Below are 16,547 nucleotides of genomic sequence, written 5' to 3'. Positions count from 1 at the left end.
CTGTGTACACAGTAATACACTGCTACTTATAACTGGCATTATTGTATAAGAATGTATCACAGCATTCATCAACTGCGAAGTCTGTCTTTTTTCACCCGAGATGATAAAGTGCAGTTTGCACAAAGTTCTTGCACAAAAGTGACTAATTGACTTACAGCATTTTAGTGGATAACAGAAGCTTCGCCTTACATCAGCTATGAATTTATCTATTGTATTACCATTAATGACATCGGCTCTACACATTTACTTCAAGTAAACTTTGTAATTTTGTGACCTCCTTTTTTGTACAATTTCCTGGATCTGTTTAACTAGGTCAAATAAGCCTGGAAGACAGTAATTTTCATCTCACTTGCCGTTCAGAGTGCCCAGTCTCCTAGATCTCCCTCAGTGCTTTGGCTGTCAAGAACAGTAATACACTGCTACTTATAACTGGCATTATTGTAAAAGAATGTATCACAGCATTCATCAACTGCGAAGTCTGTCTTTTTTCACCCGAGATGATAAAGTGCAGTTTGCACAAAGTTCTTGCACAAAAGTGACTTTAGGACAGTTTTTCTTTCAGTCTTTCGCAAATTTTGTATTGGTGCATACTTCATACATTGTATAAATCTTTATTTCATTTATACAATTCACTTTCAGATTTTGCAGGCGTTACACACTGCTTAACTGAAAGCATTTTCACCCTCCTTCATTTCACCAAAAAAATTTACAGCCTTTTTTTGTCATTTAAAGCTATTACTGTAATGTTTTCTTTGGGTTAGGAAGGCAAATGAATGTTCAAGAAATTAACTACTAAATAACGCATACTTGGGTCTTCAACAAAAGTAGGTGAATTTGGTTGTATAGCATGTTCCTCATATTTCAACTTTGCAAGGTTGTGAAAACATTAATTGGAATCCACATTACTGTGGAACTCTAGAACCTGCCCAAAGACAGATGCAGTCGTGTGACACATCTTAGAATATTGCTCAAGTGTGTGGAACCCGTACCAAATAGGACTAACAGGCAATATTGAACATATAGAGAGAAGGTCAGCATAAATGATCACAGGTTTGTTTGACCTGCGGGAATGTATCGCAGAGATGGTGAAAGAACTGAACTGGGAAACTCTTGAAGATAGATGGAAACTATCCCAAAAAGTCTACTAACAAAGTTTCAAGAACTGGCTTTAAATGATGACTTTAGGTATCTACTGTACTACAACCCTCACATATTGCTCCCATAGGTATTGTTAGGACAATATTAGGTTAATTATGACGCAAATGGAAGCATTGAAACAATCATTCACCCTACAGTCCGTATATGAATGGAAGGAAAAAGCCCTAATAAATGGTACTATGGGCTCTACCTTTTGCTGTGCATTCCACAGCGGTTTGCCGAGTACAGATGTAGATGTAATAAACCCCTTTCTGTAATTACAAATGTGCAGTGATTTGTACATGAATTTTCCATTGTTTACGTGATTTGAGAATTTTTGGCTCCACTGCTTTTCTTTATTGCTTAACAATTTTCTAAACCCTCTCTTTGCAATTAAAAAGGCAATCTCCTGACAGTCCATATTTTAAATCCTTGGACCTTCACCCCTTGATTTTAAAATAACATTCCATACCCAACAACAGCACAGGATATTTTCTGAGCTGCCCTGAGGTGTATGGGATTGATATATAAACAAATTGATGGAGCATCCACAAACTTTCTTCCACAGTGTCTTCAATAATGTCTGTGCTTGCATCCTAAGCCATTTTGCTGAACAGTATACAGATCACTCTACTGAAAATCATCAGGGATGATTTACTTTCAGGATCTTGTCTTTCTCATCAATAAATTTACTTTTGGAGGCGTGTGTTGGAGTGTGTATCATTACATTCCTACTGTGTGGTGTGAATGGGTTTGGGTGAGCTGAAAGAAAGGTTGAGTATAATAAACAACCTTAAGCAGTCCTAAAGAGTACTCAGCATGATCAATTGTCACCATTCTTCCTAGCATTCTTCTGCGCGTTATTTGCATTGAAATGGTGGAGGAGAATTATTAAGAAGACACTGTCACATTCAGTGATAACGGAGATGATGACTGAAATAGTTGTTTAACTCAAGTGCATCATCTGTAAAATGTGTGTTTTATAGTTGCTACCATGTTCAAGGAGTTTAAAATTTCCAATGTCCATGCTTTGGAAAGCACGCTGAAGTGTGCGACAGAGCATACTTCAGAATATGTTTTCCCCTTCCTTTCTCTTTGGTGAATAATAGATTTCAAGTAGATGCAACATTTTGTTGTTGAGCTCTTGGCAAAGGAAGGTTGCAATTTATTCAGCAAAGTCTGTGCAAAGTAGATAGTTTGGCAATCATCACCTACTTCGAAAGAAAGGAAGGCTGAAGTTTGATTTAACTGGCTTGAAGCATCTGAAGCCACTACACACATTTTATTCTCCTATCTAGTGACAGGAGTTGAAATGTGCTCATGTCTTTGTGATCCGGAACAGAGTACTAGTGCATGAAATTGTGTCACGTCTTCTTCTGTGGATTTTAAAGTTAAGATCCAGTGATCAGCTTAGAAAGCCATAGTGATTGTACCCAGAAGCTTAGAGAACCCATTAACAAGAAGGAAGCAAGAGACTGTGGAATGATCTGAAAGCAATCCAAACTAACCATGACAGAGTGAGATCACACACCTTTTTGGTAACAAATCTAGTGACGAGCAAATTGTGCTAGTCTATTGACCTTATCAATGGTATAGAAAAAATGAGGCTTAAATGACAATGTACACTTGCCTGTTTAGACGATTTAAGAATTGGGTTCAGTAACTGTGCTTTTGATGGAAACCATGTGGGGCAATAATTTGAATGCTCTCCACAATCTAATAAAGGAGTTAAACCACTTTTTTTATTCATTTTGGTTCAGCCCTTGTACATTCAGGCAGCTGTGCTGCTTATCCCCCATCAGATGGTACACGTGTTAGAAACTTGGGTTTTTATTTGATTTGGTTACTCTTTGTTCTTGAAAGTGTTGCAGGTAACACTGTGTGTCTCCCCCCCCCCCCCCCCCCCCCTGGCTGATGAAAATACTGACTAATTGGAATATGTTACATATATGCTGTTACAACTGATACCGACAGCAGAACAGTTGATGTTTGTGAAGGAGCTTTATTGCAGACATTTTTGCTTCCTTGTAGACTGGCTTCCTGAAGCTGACAGTAAATGGTAATAATGAACATGAAATGCAGTGTTGTTTTTCAGCTGCACAGTAGCCAAGAATTCATCAGCTCATTGTTCCTGGTCAGTGCTGTAAAATGACATAATTCAACTATCACTTTGTAATGAATTCTTCAGTAATACTCAGTCCGTCATCAGGAAGTGTGCTCAGAAATGCCATACCAGGCTCCATTTCAAATTCCCATTCTCAATGGCAGGTATGTGGTCACCAATGTTAATGATTGATAAAATGGCAGAAATCCAAGCTTAGTGGTCCAGATTGTGTGACTTTGACTAATCATTGTTTGATATAGAACAAATGAGGTGTTCTTAAATTTTAGAATATATTCTGATTTCCAATCTAAGATGGTGTCTCGCAAATAATGACTCCATCCATGCCAGGCAGCATGTATTCCGAAATTATCAGTCAGCAAAACCCAACATATAATGTTCTCACATGACATACTGAAAGTCATGAAATATGGTGGTATTTTTTGACTTCTGAAGGGCATTTGACTTGATACCATTCCAATGCTTATGAACAAATGTATGATCAGTTGGGATATCAAATGAAATCTGTGTCTGAATAATTGAGAATTTATTGGCGGGAAGGTCGCAGCATGTTATCTTCAATGGAGAGTCACTGACAGATGTACACATGACTTCAAGCAAGTCCCAGGGAAACATGATGGGGCCGGCCGAAGTGGTCGTGCGGTTAAAGGCGCTGCAGTCTGGAACCGCGAGACCGCTACGGTCGCAGGTTCGAATCCTGCCTCGGGCATGGATGTTTGTGATGTCCTTAGGTTAGTTAGGTTTAACTAGTTCTAAGTTCTAGGGGACTAATGACCTCAGCAGTTGAGTCCCATAGTGCTCAGAGCCAAACATGATGGGAGCCTTGCTGTTCATGTTATGTATTAATGGTCTGGTAGGCAATATTAATAGTGACCTCAGACTTTCCGCAGATGGTGCAGTTATTTATAATGAAGTACTGTTGCAGAAAAGCTGCGCAAATATTCTATCAGATGTTGACAAGATTTCAAAGTGGGACAAAGATTGGCAACCTGTCTTAAATGTTAAGAAATGTGGAATTGTGCACTACACAAAATTCAGAAACACTGTGACTACAGTATCAGTGAGAGTGAGTCACAATTGGAATCAGTCAACTCACACAACTAATTGGATGTAACTATTTGCGAGGATTTCAAGTGGAAAGATCACATAGGCTTGATAGGTGGTAGCCCTTAGCCCATTTGGTAGGATCCTGAGAAAATGCTATAATTCCACAAAGGCAACTGCTTACAAAAATCAGTGTAACCATTCCTACAGTATTGGTCAAGTTGGGGTTGATTTGGGGGATGAGACCAAACTACGAGGCCATTGGTCTCATCAGATTAGGGAAGGAAGTCGGCTGTGCCCTTTCAAAGGCAGGCATTTGCCTGAAGCAGATTTAGGGAAATCATGGAAAACCTAAATCAGGATGGCTGGATGTGGGATTGAACCATCGTCCTCCCAAATGCAAGTCCAGTGTGCTAACAACTGTGCCACCTCACTCGGTATTGGTCAAGTGTGTGAGGCACATGTTAGATAGGAGTAACAAAAAAGGGAAGCACAAATGGTGATAAGTCCATTTGACTCATGGGGGAGTGTTATGGAAATTCTGAAAAACTGAACTGACAGAAACTGAAAGATAGTCGCCAACTTCCTTGCAAAAGCCTACTAACAAAATTCCACGAACCTCAGTTAAGTGAGAAATTTAGAAATTTCCTGTAGCCCCCTACAAATTGTTCCTTTGACCATGGAGACAAGATCAGGCTAATTATGGTACAAACAGAGCCATTTGAAATCATTCTTTCTCTATTCCCTATGTAATCCATAGGAAGTACCCCTGCCATGCACTTCACAGTGGTTTTTCAGAGTATGGCTGTAGATGTAGATTGTAACATACCATATGTCTTAACATCATAATGTGCAGAAGATTACTGACACCGTATGTCAGGAAACTTGTAACACCTTTGCTGTTACTCAATAAAACCACCGGAAACTGCATTACATTTAACGTAAAATGACCCTATAAGCAAGCTAAACACATCTCTTCTGTGTGAATGAAAATTCCAAAAGACAGTGTGCTGATAAAATATGTGTTGTTGTTGTATAGTAAACTACTACAAAATAACTGTCTCACAGAGTGGTGAAGAACAGCAGGTAGTTCTGTTCACATTGTACCAAGATTATTGTCAGACTCCATGCAGTTATCTTTTTTGTAATTTTGTTATGTAATGAAATTATTGTCAACTATTGATAATGGAATTTTATTCCAATAACAACCGTTTCCTATCCATTTATTTTGAACTAGCTGAAAAAAAGAAAAAACTGCTGTACTTGGCCTTCATTTTCATTGGGTTTCTGAAGATATTAAAGATAACTTGAAAATGTAGTAAAAATTAACTTTTTTTAAAAAAAAAAGGTAAATATTTAAGAGTGTTACACTCAAAAATACTCTTGAATGCTCAAAAATACTAAATACTCTTAAATTCACTGAACTATTCAATAATGTTTGACAATGGTAACAATGATCCCACTCTGTTAATATTACTTAACATGCCAAAATTCCACTAAGTCATTTTTCACTACCTCAAGCTATTCACTTTGCCTTAAATTTATTTCACTTTTTATGACTTTCACTTTTCCTTGATCCTATTTAACTGATTTGCAAAAGTAAGTTTATGCACGTGCCTCACCTTCGCCTATATACACCCTGTTGAGCTGGATTGTATCCCCAACAAAACAGAACAGTGAAAGATTCTGAAAAATTTCTTGAATCTTCTGGAAGGTTCTGGAACATTGTACAACATTCTAGAAGGAACATTCTGGCCAGACTTGGCTAATTCAGCACTTGATTCCCAGCTGTTTCATCAACTTTCCGTAACAAGTCCATTGGTGTGATGCTCGAAATCTTCTTCATGGATGGGGTGATGGAGGGTAATCATACCACAAAACTCTTGTGCCCTCTACTCCCATTGCATTTACTTACTATTGAAATACATTAATCACTAATGGAGCGCATTCACTGCTCAGAAATCTATCGTATACTTCTACATTATTAACAAGACCACTTGTATGTAATATTGAGGTTATCATATTACCACTAGTTCATAGTGTATCTGAAAACTTTGTGTTGGAGTGCTGTGCTGTATTTAACTTCTTGCTTGATTTCCATTAGTCAGTTGCTCAATTCATGTTTTGTATACTGTCACAGTATATGTCCTGTTGAAGACTACATTCCAATTTATGAACATTGCAATGCTTAGAATGAGTGGTCTGAATGACTCCAAAATAGAAGTTTGTGGAGAACAATGGAACCATAATAGGTCGCTAAGAATGCAGAGAAATGGCTTGCACATGGGCCCAGAAACACCTTCTTTTGAGAGAACAGACAGGTTGGTGCTATGCCACATTCAGTTGGTGCAGAGCGGTCAGCTGAAGTGGAAACATGCAAGCGTGTGCCGATCTGCCTTGTTGACATCAAAGGGCACAATATCTGCATGTGAGTTAGTATGAACAGAGCAGAATGATTTGTTTCTGAGAAACAGTTTTATCATACTGTGATGTTGTCACATGTACAGGGCACACTTCTATGGCAGTAATATGTATGTAGAACCCGTGGATAGAACAGGGTCATACACTGCGACGAGCAAGTACTGGATCACACAGTGTGACCAGAGCATAGGATAACTGCCAACTAGACCACATGACTGTAAATGACAGAACAGTGCTTCACACATAGTGTTGGCTCATTGTCAGAGCACTACCAATAGTATGGACATGTCCGCACAGATGATTCGGCTTTGCCTGCTGAGGGCTGGACTGGTGACATGCTTGCCATTGTATTGACTTCCGTTGACCAGAAGCCTCCAGCACCTCAGTGTGTGTGTGTGTGTGTGTGTGTGTGTGTGTGTGTGTGTGTGTGTGTGTGTTTGGGGTGGGGCGGGGTGGGGGGGGGGGTTGCGTACGCAGGGCACGCACCATCACTGGCATTTGGGAATGACAAACTGTAATGTTTTCATAAAAGTCCCACTTCAACTTGTCCCTCAGTGATGACAATGTATGTGTTAGACGCAACAGCGGTGAACGCAGTTGGACAGACTGCATTGTTGAGCGATGCAGCGGACAAATGCCAAGTGTTTTGGTTTGCTCTAACCACTGGTGTTTTGTCATGTCTCTAAACTGTGCAGTAAATTTCATTGTAATGATATGCCTTGTCCTTGGTTTGCAGTTTCCACAAACAGTAGTGGTCTGATTGGAAATTTTGCATATGTTACCAATTTTTTGTGTAGCAGCTGTCCTCATCTTTGCATGTAATTTCAGTGGATTTTCTTAACATGGTATTTGTATTCATAACCAGCTTCACATTATTCACAGGGAAACAGCGAATTCGGCATAATTCACGTTTTTGCTTGTTACTGTCTGCTGTTCAGATAGAGGGACCAAACATTGTTCAAACTGAACTTTTGAAGGAAATGAATTTGTTGAAAATTTGGAAACCAAAGTTGGAACTTCATTTGCAAAGAAGAGAGCAACTCTGCAATGTTTTAATGGCCATGAAAAATCTTGCTGGAACTTTAAAACTAAGCAGAGTAAAATGTGAATTTAGTGTGCCACATATTTACATAGCAGGAATAACAGCTGAAGCATCAGATGGGTAATTATAACTGTCATTTGAAAATGTTTTTGATTTATAAGTGCTGACTGATATCTCTGTGTGTATCCTGTAGTCTCTATTTACTTTCGTATAAAGCAATCATGAATGCTAGAAACTGCTGTGATGCATTCAAACATAATAATTTCAGAAATAACTGTGTTTCCCAATTTTTTCCCCTGCAGCATTATATTTATATAGTCTTTTTCTTCCACACTTTGATAAGGAACACAGACTGTCTCAACCATTCAGTGTCAGATCCAAAGTGTTCCTTTAGGAAGAATGGTTACCTAGTGTTGTAAAATAAATTTAAGAAATAGATGTATAGAAGTTTATCAGGATCCTCAGTGATGAGATTGGTCTCTATTAAGAGCATACCCAGTGGGGCCAGGAGAGCAGCTGAAACAAAGTGACAGGTGTTGCTGGTGTTTACGTATACTATTCCTACAACACCAGTCTCCATACTCTTTTTAAACTCAGTAGCAGGATCTCTTCTGAATCTCAACAGAAAACACTATACCTGCTGTAGAAGTAATAGATGTAAAATTAGGAATTTTATTCCTGTAGTTGATTGGTGTAAGAAAATCTTTGACAGTTGCAGTGATCTGGACGCAACAACTTTGCATGACTACCTCAACCAGTCACGCAATGCAGTTTTGTAAACATTTGTATGGCAAAGCTACAGAGTTGTCACAGCTCTATATACTGCTGCTGTTTCTACCTGCAGCCATTTGCGTTTAGCAGTTGAGAGCCGGCAACAGTGCAGCTAGCTGTCAGGGATCTACTTAGGCAGACTCAACTATAGACTATTGCTCAAATTCCCAGTCGCTAAGTATTTGTTCTTTCCATGTACTGGGTGGCTATAATTAATGTGCAGCTGCTCACAGAGTTCCATTGTGGGGTGTAATTATCATAAGCCAGTGGAACTTGGTAGACATGCAAATGCAGAACCAATTTACTTCGGAAAAAATTATTTCCTATTTTGACCACCAGATGCAAATGTGGCACTGTACAGTAGTGCCCATATTGAACAAATTATGTAAGCAGTGGTAAATAATAAAATCAACATTGTGCCTTTCTCACTTGTTTTTGACCTCTTCTGCCCGTGTCCCGTTATTAATCCATTATGTATGGAAACATCTTTCTTGCATTCACAGTGCCAGATTTGCACCTGTTGGTCAAAATTGGAACTAATTTTTTCCAGTGTAAATTGGTTCCACATTAACACATCAGAATATCTGAGTTTCAGATATTTTCTGTTCCGACACTGACAATGTTGAGTGTTTATGGAAAAAGTTCAAGGCAATTGTAAAATGCGTTTTAGACAGGTACGTGCCGAGTAAAACTGTGAGGGACGGTTAAAACCCACCGTGGTACAACAACAAAGTTCGGAAACTACTGCGAAAGCAAAGAGAGCTTCACTCCAAGTTTAAACGCAGCCAAAACCTCTCAGACAAACAGAAGCTAAACGATGTCAAAGTTAGCGTAAGGAGGGCTATGCGTGAAGCGTTCAGTGAATTCGAAAGTAAAATTCTATGTACTGACTTGACAGAAAATCCTAGGAAGTTCTGGTCTTACGTTAAATCAGTAAGTGGCTCGAAACAGCATATCCAGACACTCCGGGATGATGATGGCATTGAAACAGAGGATGACACACGTAAAGCTGAAATACTAAACACCTTTTTCCAAAGCTGTTTCACAGAGGAAGACCGCACTGCAGTTCCTTCTCTAAATCCTCGCACAAACGAAAAAATGGCTGACATTGAAATAAGTGTCCAAGGAATAGAAAAGCAACTGGAATCATTCAACAGAGGAAAGTCCACTGGACCTGACGGGATACCAATTCGACTCTACACAGAGTACACGAAAGAACTTGCCCCCCTTCTAACAGCCGTGTACCGCAAGTCTCTAGAGGAAAGGGTTCCAAATGATTGGAAAAGAGCACAGGTAGTCCCAGTCTTCAAGAAGGGTCGTCGAGCAGATGCGCAAAACTATAGACCTATATCTCTGACGTCGATCTGTTGTAGAATTTTAGAACATGTTTTTTGCTCGAGTATCATGTCGTTTTTGGAAACCCAGAATCTACTCTGTAGGAATCAACATGGATTCCGTAAACAGCGATCGTGTGAGACCCAACTCGCTTTATTTGTTCACGAGACCCAGAAAATATTAGATACCGGCTCCCCGGAAGGCGTTCGATACAGTTCCGCACTGTCGCCTGATAAACAAAGTAAGAGCCTACGGAATATCAGACCAGCTGTGTGGCTGGATTGAAGAGTTTTTAGCAAACAGAACACAGCATGTTGTTATCAATGGAGAGACGTCTACAGACGTTAAAGTAACCTCTGGCGTGCCACAGGGGAGTGTTATGGGACCATTGCTTTTCACAATATATATAAATGACCTAGTAGATAGTGTCGGAAGTTCCATGCGGCTTTTCGCGGATGATGCTGTAGTATACACAGAAGTTGCAGCATTAGAAAATTGCAGCGAAATGCAGGATGATCTGCAGCGGATAGGCACTTGGTGCAGGGAGTGGCAACTGTCCCTTAACATAGACAAATGTAATGTATTGCGAATACACAGAAAGAAGGATCCTTTATTGTATGATTATATGATAGCAGAACAAACACTGGTAGCAGTTACTTCTGTAAAATATCTGGGAGTATGCGTGCGGAACGATTTGAAGTGGAATGATCATATAAAATTAATTGTTGGTAAGGCGGGTACCAGGTTGAGATTCATTGGGAGAGTGCTTAGAAAATGTAGTCCATCAACAAAGGAGGTGGCTTACAAAACACTCGTTCGACCTTTACTTGAGTATTGCTCATCAGTGTGGGATCCGTACCAGATCGGGTTGACGGAGGAGATAGAGAAGATCCAAAGAAGAGCGGCGCGTTTCGTCACAGGGTTATTTGGTAACCGTGATAGCGTTACGGAGATGTTTAATACACTCAAGTGGCAGACTCTGCAAGAGAGGCACTCTGCATCGCGGTGTAGCTTGCTCGCCAGGTTTCGAGAGGGTGCGTTTCTGGATGAGGTATCGAATATATTGCTTCCCCCTACTTATACCTCCCGAGGAGATCACGAATGTAAAATTAGAGAGATTCGAGTGCGCACGGAGGCTTTCAGACAGTCGTTCTTCCCGCGAACCATACGCGACTGGAACACGAAAGGGAGGTAATGACAGTGGCACGTAGGGTGCCCTCCGCCACACACCGTTGGGTGGCTTGCGGAGTATAAATGTAGATGTAGATATACAATAATTACTAACCCACACTGGATCTCTGTGAGTAGCTGTACTTTAATTATAATCACACGTTACTTTTCTGTATCTTGCTAACCCTTGTAGAAGACTTGAGTTGTATCACATATCTATTTTTGAAAATATACGGTTGATTAGATGACTGAATCACTTGTTCATCTGCTGACTTGAACTACACACTGCAGTTGCAGTGTTGGGTTTATCCTGAAGTGACTATTTTATATTTAAGTCACATGCTTTAGGACATATTTAAGTGTCACCATCATCAACAGAGCTTCTAGAAGCAAGGCCACACATTTATATCCCTCTCTCCTTGTAACAGAACAGCTATATACTAAAGAAATTGAAATACAGTTAGATTAGCTAGTTCTCATTTGCATGACAAGTGGCACAATTTAAAACACATAAAAGCAAGATAGTGTCTACCCTTTGATTTCTGATTATTTGTAATTTTTTTATTTATAGCTGGTTTATTATCTTCATGTACGTTAGGTTACACACATGCCTTTGAAATTTATATGCCTGATACCAGTAACATACAATGTCCTTCTTTTCAGCACACAGATAAATGTAGAAGTACTGGATTCAACTGTTTGTTTACACAAATCTGAGTTACCAGATGGCCTCATGAAATTTAAGTTACGACTATCAGAGGCCCTTGGATATACAAACATAGTGGTAAGGACCTTTCACTCCAACATTTGTCATGCAAATTGCAAAGACTGGAATAATTAGCTTAAAATTTTCATTTGAATGAGTTATTGTTGTTACAAAGTAATAACAAATGCTTCTCCTATTTTAGATGCTAGAACGAAACCTTGACAAGATTGAAGGTACTGAGAACTTTTACAGTCATGTGGAGGATCAGCTCAGGAAAGTTATTGAATGTAACAAATGGGAAAATCTGTGAATCAGTACGTATAAAGTAGATGAGTTTTGCCTAGTATGAGTTTTTGTAGTGATATGTGACAGTAAATTAACGTTAATGTATCATGTTACGGAAATGTTCCGCTCATTATTTCATAAGTAATTTTGATTTTATTTTTCAAAAGTTCTGTACCAACAGTTTAATTCACAAGAAGATTATTGCTCACAAGAAAATACTACAGAATATTTTATTCAGTGAAAGAGCATGTATCAGAGTATGGGTTCTCATTCCTATTCTTTTCTTTGAGATATATATTTTCCAAAATCCTAAAATCCTCTGATACCCACACTTTTCCAGAATGTAGTGCTTCTTTTGACAATTGAGCTGTGGACGTAAAAGTTGTCTGGGTATGGTACCATGTCATAATGTATAAAACTACTGCTGCTGGAGAAAAACCAGCGTTTCGGTCACAGTTGCAGTGGCCTTCTTCTGGGTCTACTCTACTTAGAGTGACAAAGTGACTGGATTCAGTCAAGTCATGAAATACAATAGGTGGGATGAGGTGATTTGTGGCAAATGTGCCTGTTTACTTGGACAGCATAACCCTGCAGTGGTTTGAGAACAATGAAAAGAAGATACTCCAGGCCAAACTGAAGGAAAAATTCAGTGGCAACCATCAGGAACTCCAGAGTGGAAGAACAGTTGAAGAACAGGGCCCAATGTCATGGGGAAATGACACAGAAGAATATACAGAATGTTTTGGCCCTATACCTCATTGTAAATCCGAACCTGACAAAAGCCAACAAAATCTCACATTTAATGAAAGGAGTTACAGAAAGCATGCACTAAGCCCTTTTAGTAAAGGATGTCACAGTGACAGAGGAAATCATAAAGTGGTGTCAGGGAATAGCAGAAATGCAACAGAAAAGAATTAGATGAAAGTGGTATGACCAGCTGCTGAATGTGGTCCATATGGCAGTTGTGAAGACCACCATGAGATCGCTCTCAGATACACCAGATAGTAAGAGAAGAAATTTAGCAGTATACAGCAGCCAGAAATGTCAGGCCGGTTGCACAAGAGGTAGCAGTCATGAATGTCAGCATCATACGCCAGGAGATGATAGAGAATGTTGAAAAAGAGGTATATTGATCATTATATATATTTGAATTCATTGTTTTGACAGTGACAATGTTATTCTTGAATGAGACTTTTTGCAGGCATGATAAGCAGCCATAGACTGTGGAAGGTATGAGCCTTCAGATTCACAAAGCTATTCCAACAAGCATACAAAAATAAGATTGCTCTGGGTGGTTGTTTGCCATTGAAGATGTTATTCTGCCATCTTCGTCAAAATGAGTTTGTCATCAGTCAGGATGCCCTGTTAAACTTTGAAGCTTCTGTTGGGCTTACAAACAAAATCTACACGCCAGCAATGATCATAAACACTGTATGTGGTCAAGGAGAACTTTGGATCGCTAAGTGTCATGAGCAGCCACAACCCGTCCCTAAAGGTATGTGTGTAGGAACAACTGAACAGAAAGTGCAGCAATAGAGTCATTGACAAAGAATTTTGAACTGCTACCACTGCAGACAAAACAGGGGAGGAAGTTGCTATTGGCCTATTGAATGACCAACAAGATCTGGCCTGACCAAATGACCAAGGAACAAGGCTGGCAAGTGACAGCCATTCTCTGTCAATTTTTGGGTGCTTTGAAAACCTGAGTGGAGGAGTGACAGACCAAGTGGTCCATGGCAAAACACTTTATCAACATTGGGGATCATCCACTAATTAGCCAGTGTTGCTGGCTGAATGGCAGATTATCCAAGAGGAAGTGGAGAAGATGCTGCATGATGACATCATTGAACCTTCAGAGTGTCCGTGGACCTGTCCTGTGGTCATTGTGGAGAAGGAGGCTGGCACACGATGCTTCTGCATCGCTGAACAAAATCACGAAGAAAGGCATCCATCTATTGCTACGCTTTGATGCCGACATCCTGGATTGCAAAGTAGCAAAGTATTTCTAAACTATAAACACACATACAGGCTATTGGCAAATCGAGGTTGATATGGCTGACTGGGAAAAGACTGCTTTCATAACTCCTGACAGCCTCTATGGGTTTGGTGTTATACCATTTGGTCTGTGTACTGCTCCAGCCACCTTCAAACATTTGATGCATAACCTGCTTTGACACCTTAAATGACTGACATGTCTTTGCTATCTGGATGACATCATTGTTTTGAAGACATTCAAAGAACATCTAAGCTGACTGACAACTGTACTGAAGAATGTTCAGGTTGTGGGCCTCCGCATGAATCTGAAAAATTGCCTGTTTGCCGCCAAAGCAATGAAAATCTTGGGGCATGTAGTGGAAGGCAATGGAGTCCATCCCTATCTGGAGAAAATAGGAGCTGCCACAGATTTTCTGTGCTTGTACTACCAGTGATTCCTAAAGGACTTCTGTCCCAGTCATGTCCCTTGTAAGAACTACTGCACGGAGATGCCAGATTTTCTTGGAACTAGGTGCAAATATGGTCTTTCTTTGTGTTTAAGGCGTCACTAACATCTTCTTTAGTGCTAACATTGTGTGGTGAGAGAGCAGAAACAGAACTACACACCAGCATTAGCAGTTAAGGGATAGATGCAGTTCTAGCGCAAATTCGGAAAGGTGCTGAAAAGGTGATAGCTTATATTTCCAGAGTATTGTCCAAGTCCAAGATGATTACACTTCAACTGTAAAAGAATGACTTGCAATCATTGGGGCCATCAACAAGTTACAGCCATGTTTATAAAGCAAACCATTCACTGTTGTGACAGGGCCCCCATTTCCTATGCTGGCTGACTGATGTGAAGGATTCATTGGGTTGACTGGTGACATGGGAACTGCAGCTTCAGGAGTATGGTGTCACAGTGATATTTGGCAAAATACAGTAGTGTGGATGAAATCTGTCATCACTGCATTAAATGACATGGGTGCTGGACAGATGGAAGATCCAGCACTGCTGAAGACCTTAGAAGATCCGAAGGAGGAGGGAATGATTAAACTAGAATTCCAGATGATAAGTGGAGCATTGTATATGAGGAATTATGAGCCAATAGAGTTGTAATGGCTGTTCATTATACCAGCTCATCTACAGCCATCCATTCTGAAGTATTGCCATGACACTCCAACATATGGTCACCTGGGATTCGTCAAGACTCCAAACAGAATCAGATGCAGGTATCGCTGGCCAGATCTGTACTGATCTGTTAGAAACTGTGAGTCACTGTAAGGAATGCCGACGATGGAAGCACTTGCCGAAATTACCTTCGGGGCATCTGGTACCAATCCCAACTGCAATTGGAATCAACTTCTTGGGGAGTTGTGCCTGTAGTTGACAAATGGGATCAACAGATAATAGTCTGCACTGACTGCCTCACTTGCTATGCTGCCACCAGTGCTGTGCCGACTGCTGAAACTCCAAAAATTGTGAAGCTTCTTGTAGAAGACATTATTTTGAAGCACAGAGCACCCATGTCATGATCTCTGAGTGTGGAAAAGTTTTCCAGTCAATACTGGTATCAAAGGTAGTTTCACATTGTGGTAGCAGGATGACAACTGTCTGCCATTCACAGATGAATGGCCTCACAGAATTCTTTAATAAGTTGTCGGCAGTTGTCCTTTTGATGTAAGTTGATGTCTAACAGAGAGACTGAAATATGAAACTGCTTGTTGCGACATTCGCATACAACGCAGCAAAGCAAGACACTGTAGGTTTCATACTGTTCTTCCTGCTCCATAGTCGCGAGGCTTAAACAGTACACTTGATATGCAGTTGATACACTGTTCCCATTTCAACAGGGTGGTATTCAGGACGACTGCATGAAATAGCTCATCATCAGGACCACAGGCTTGCATATGGAGCTGGACACCCAAGAGAAAGACCTAGAGTGCCATAACACCAAACATTGGCCAGTGAGATGCAACTCGGGAGACTTGGTATAACTTTTTACACCTGTATGGAAAGTGGAACTATTGGAAAAGTTACTAAAGCTCTGCTTTGGTCTGTACTGTGTCCTTCCATCATCTGTAAGATGTCACATACGGAGCCGAGGATTTTGACCCTTCATCAAGCAGACAGAAGTGCAGTTACATCATCCGTGTCCTCTGTATGAAGTCCTGCTACACTCCAGAGTTGCAGATTGATGATGGGAGGTTCAAGGAAACTGAACACCACACAATGATTATGAAGCATTGACAGGAGGGCTACATTCAGTGCTCATCATAGTGAAAAGGATGTAACAACATGACAAGACTGGGAGGATCTGTGAGCATCACCATGTAGAGGCCCGCTGACAAGATCTAGATTCAGTGTGTTGTAGTTGACTCCAATGAGAATTTCTGAATGGCGGGTCATTGTCTCTCCAGGAAAGGGAGCGCTGCCACGAGCTGTGATGGGTGCAGTGTGGCACAGTGGTTAACATTGTTAGCTGCCTTGCTGTTGTCACCACTTCAAACCTGACCACTAGCAATTACTCGTTATTTAGTATT

General features: G+C 40.3%; 1 protein-coding gene across 1 annotated transcript in view; it reads left to right on the top strand.

The window, feature by feature from the left end:
• The window catches only part of LOC126262448 (uncharacterized), a 54,379-nt gene that overhangs the window by 31,168 nt on the left and 6,664 nt on the right, over positions 1-16,547 (top strand). The window contains exons 2-4 of the mRNA XM_049959101.1: positions 7,607-7,886; positions 11,706-11,826; positions 11,951-12,062. Coding sequence (XP_049815058.1) covers positions 7,607-7,886; positions 11,706-11,826; positions 11,951-12,058 — 509 coding nt within the window. The 3' untranslated portion in view covers positions 12,059-12,062. The remainder of the gene's footprint in view (positions 1-7,606; positions 7,887-11,705; positions 11,827-11,950; positions 12,063-16,547) is intronic.

Source organism: Schistocerca nitens, chromosome 6 (assembly GCF_023898315.1).
Source record: "Schistocerca nitens isolate TAMUIC-IGC-003100 chromosome 6, iqSchNite1.1, whole genome shotgun sequence".
In the NCBI taxonomy this organism is placed as follows: domain Eukaryota; kingdom Metazoa; phylum Arthropoda; class Insecta; order Orthoptera; family Acrididae; genus Schistocerca; species Schistocerca nitens.
This window is presented reverse-complemented; position numbering and strand designations above follow the sequence as displayed.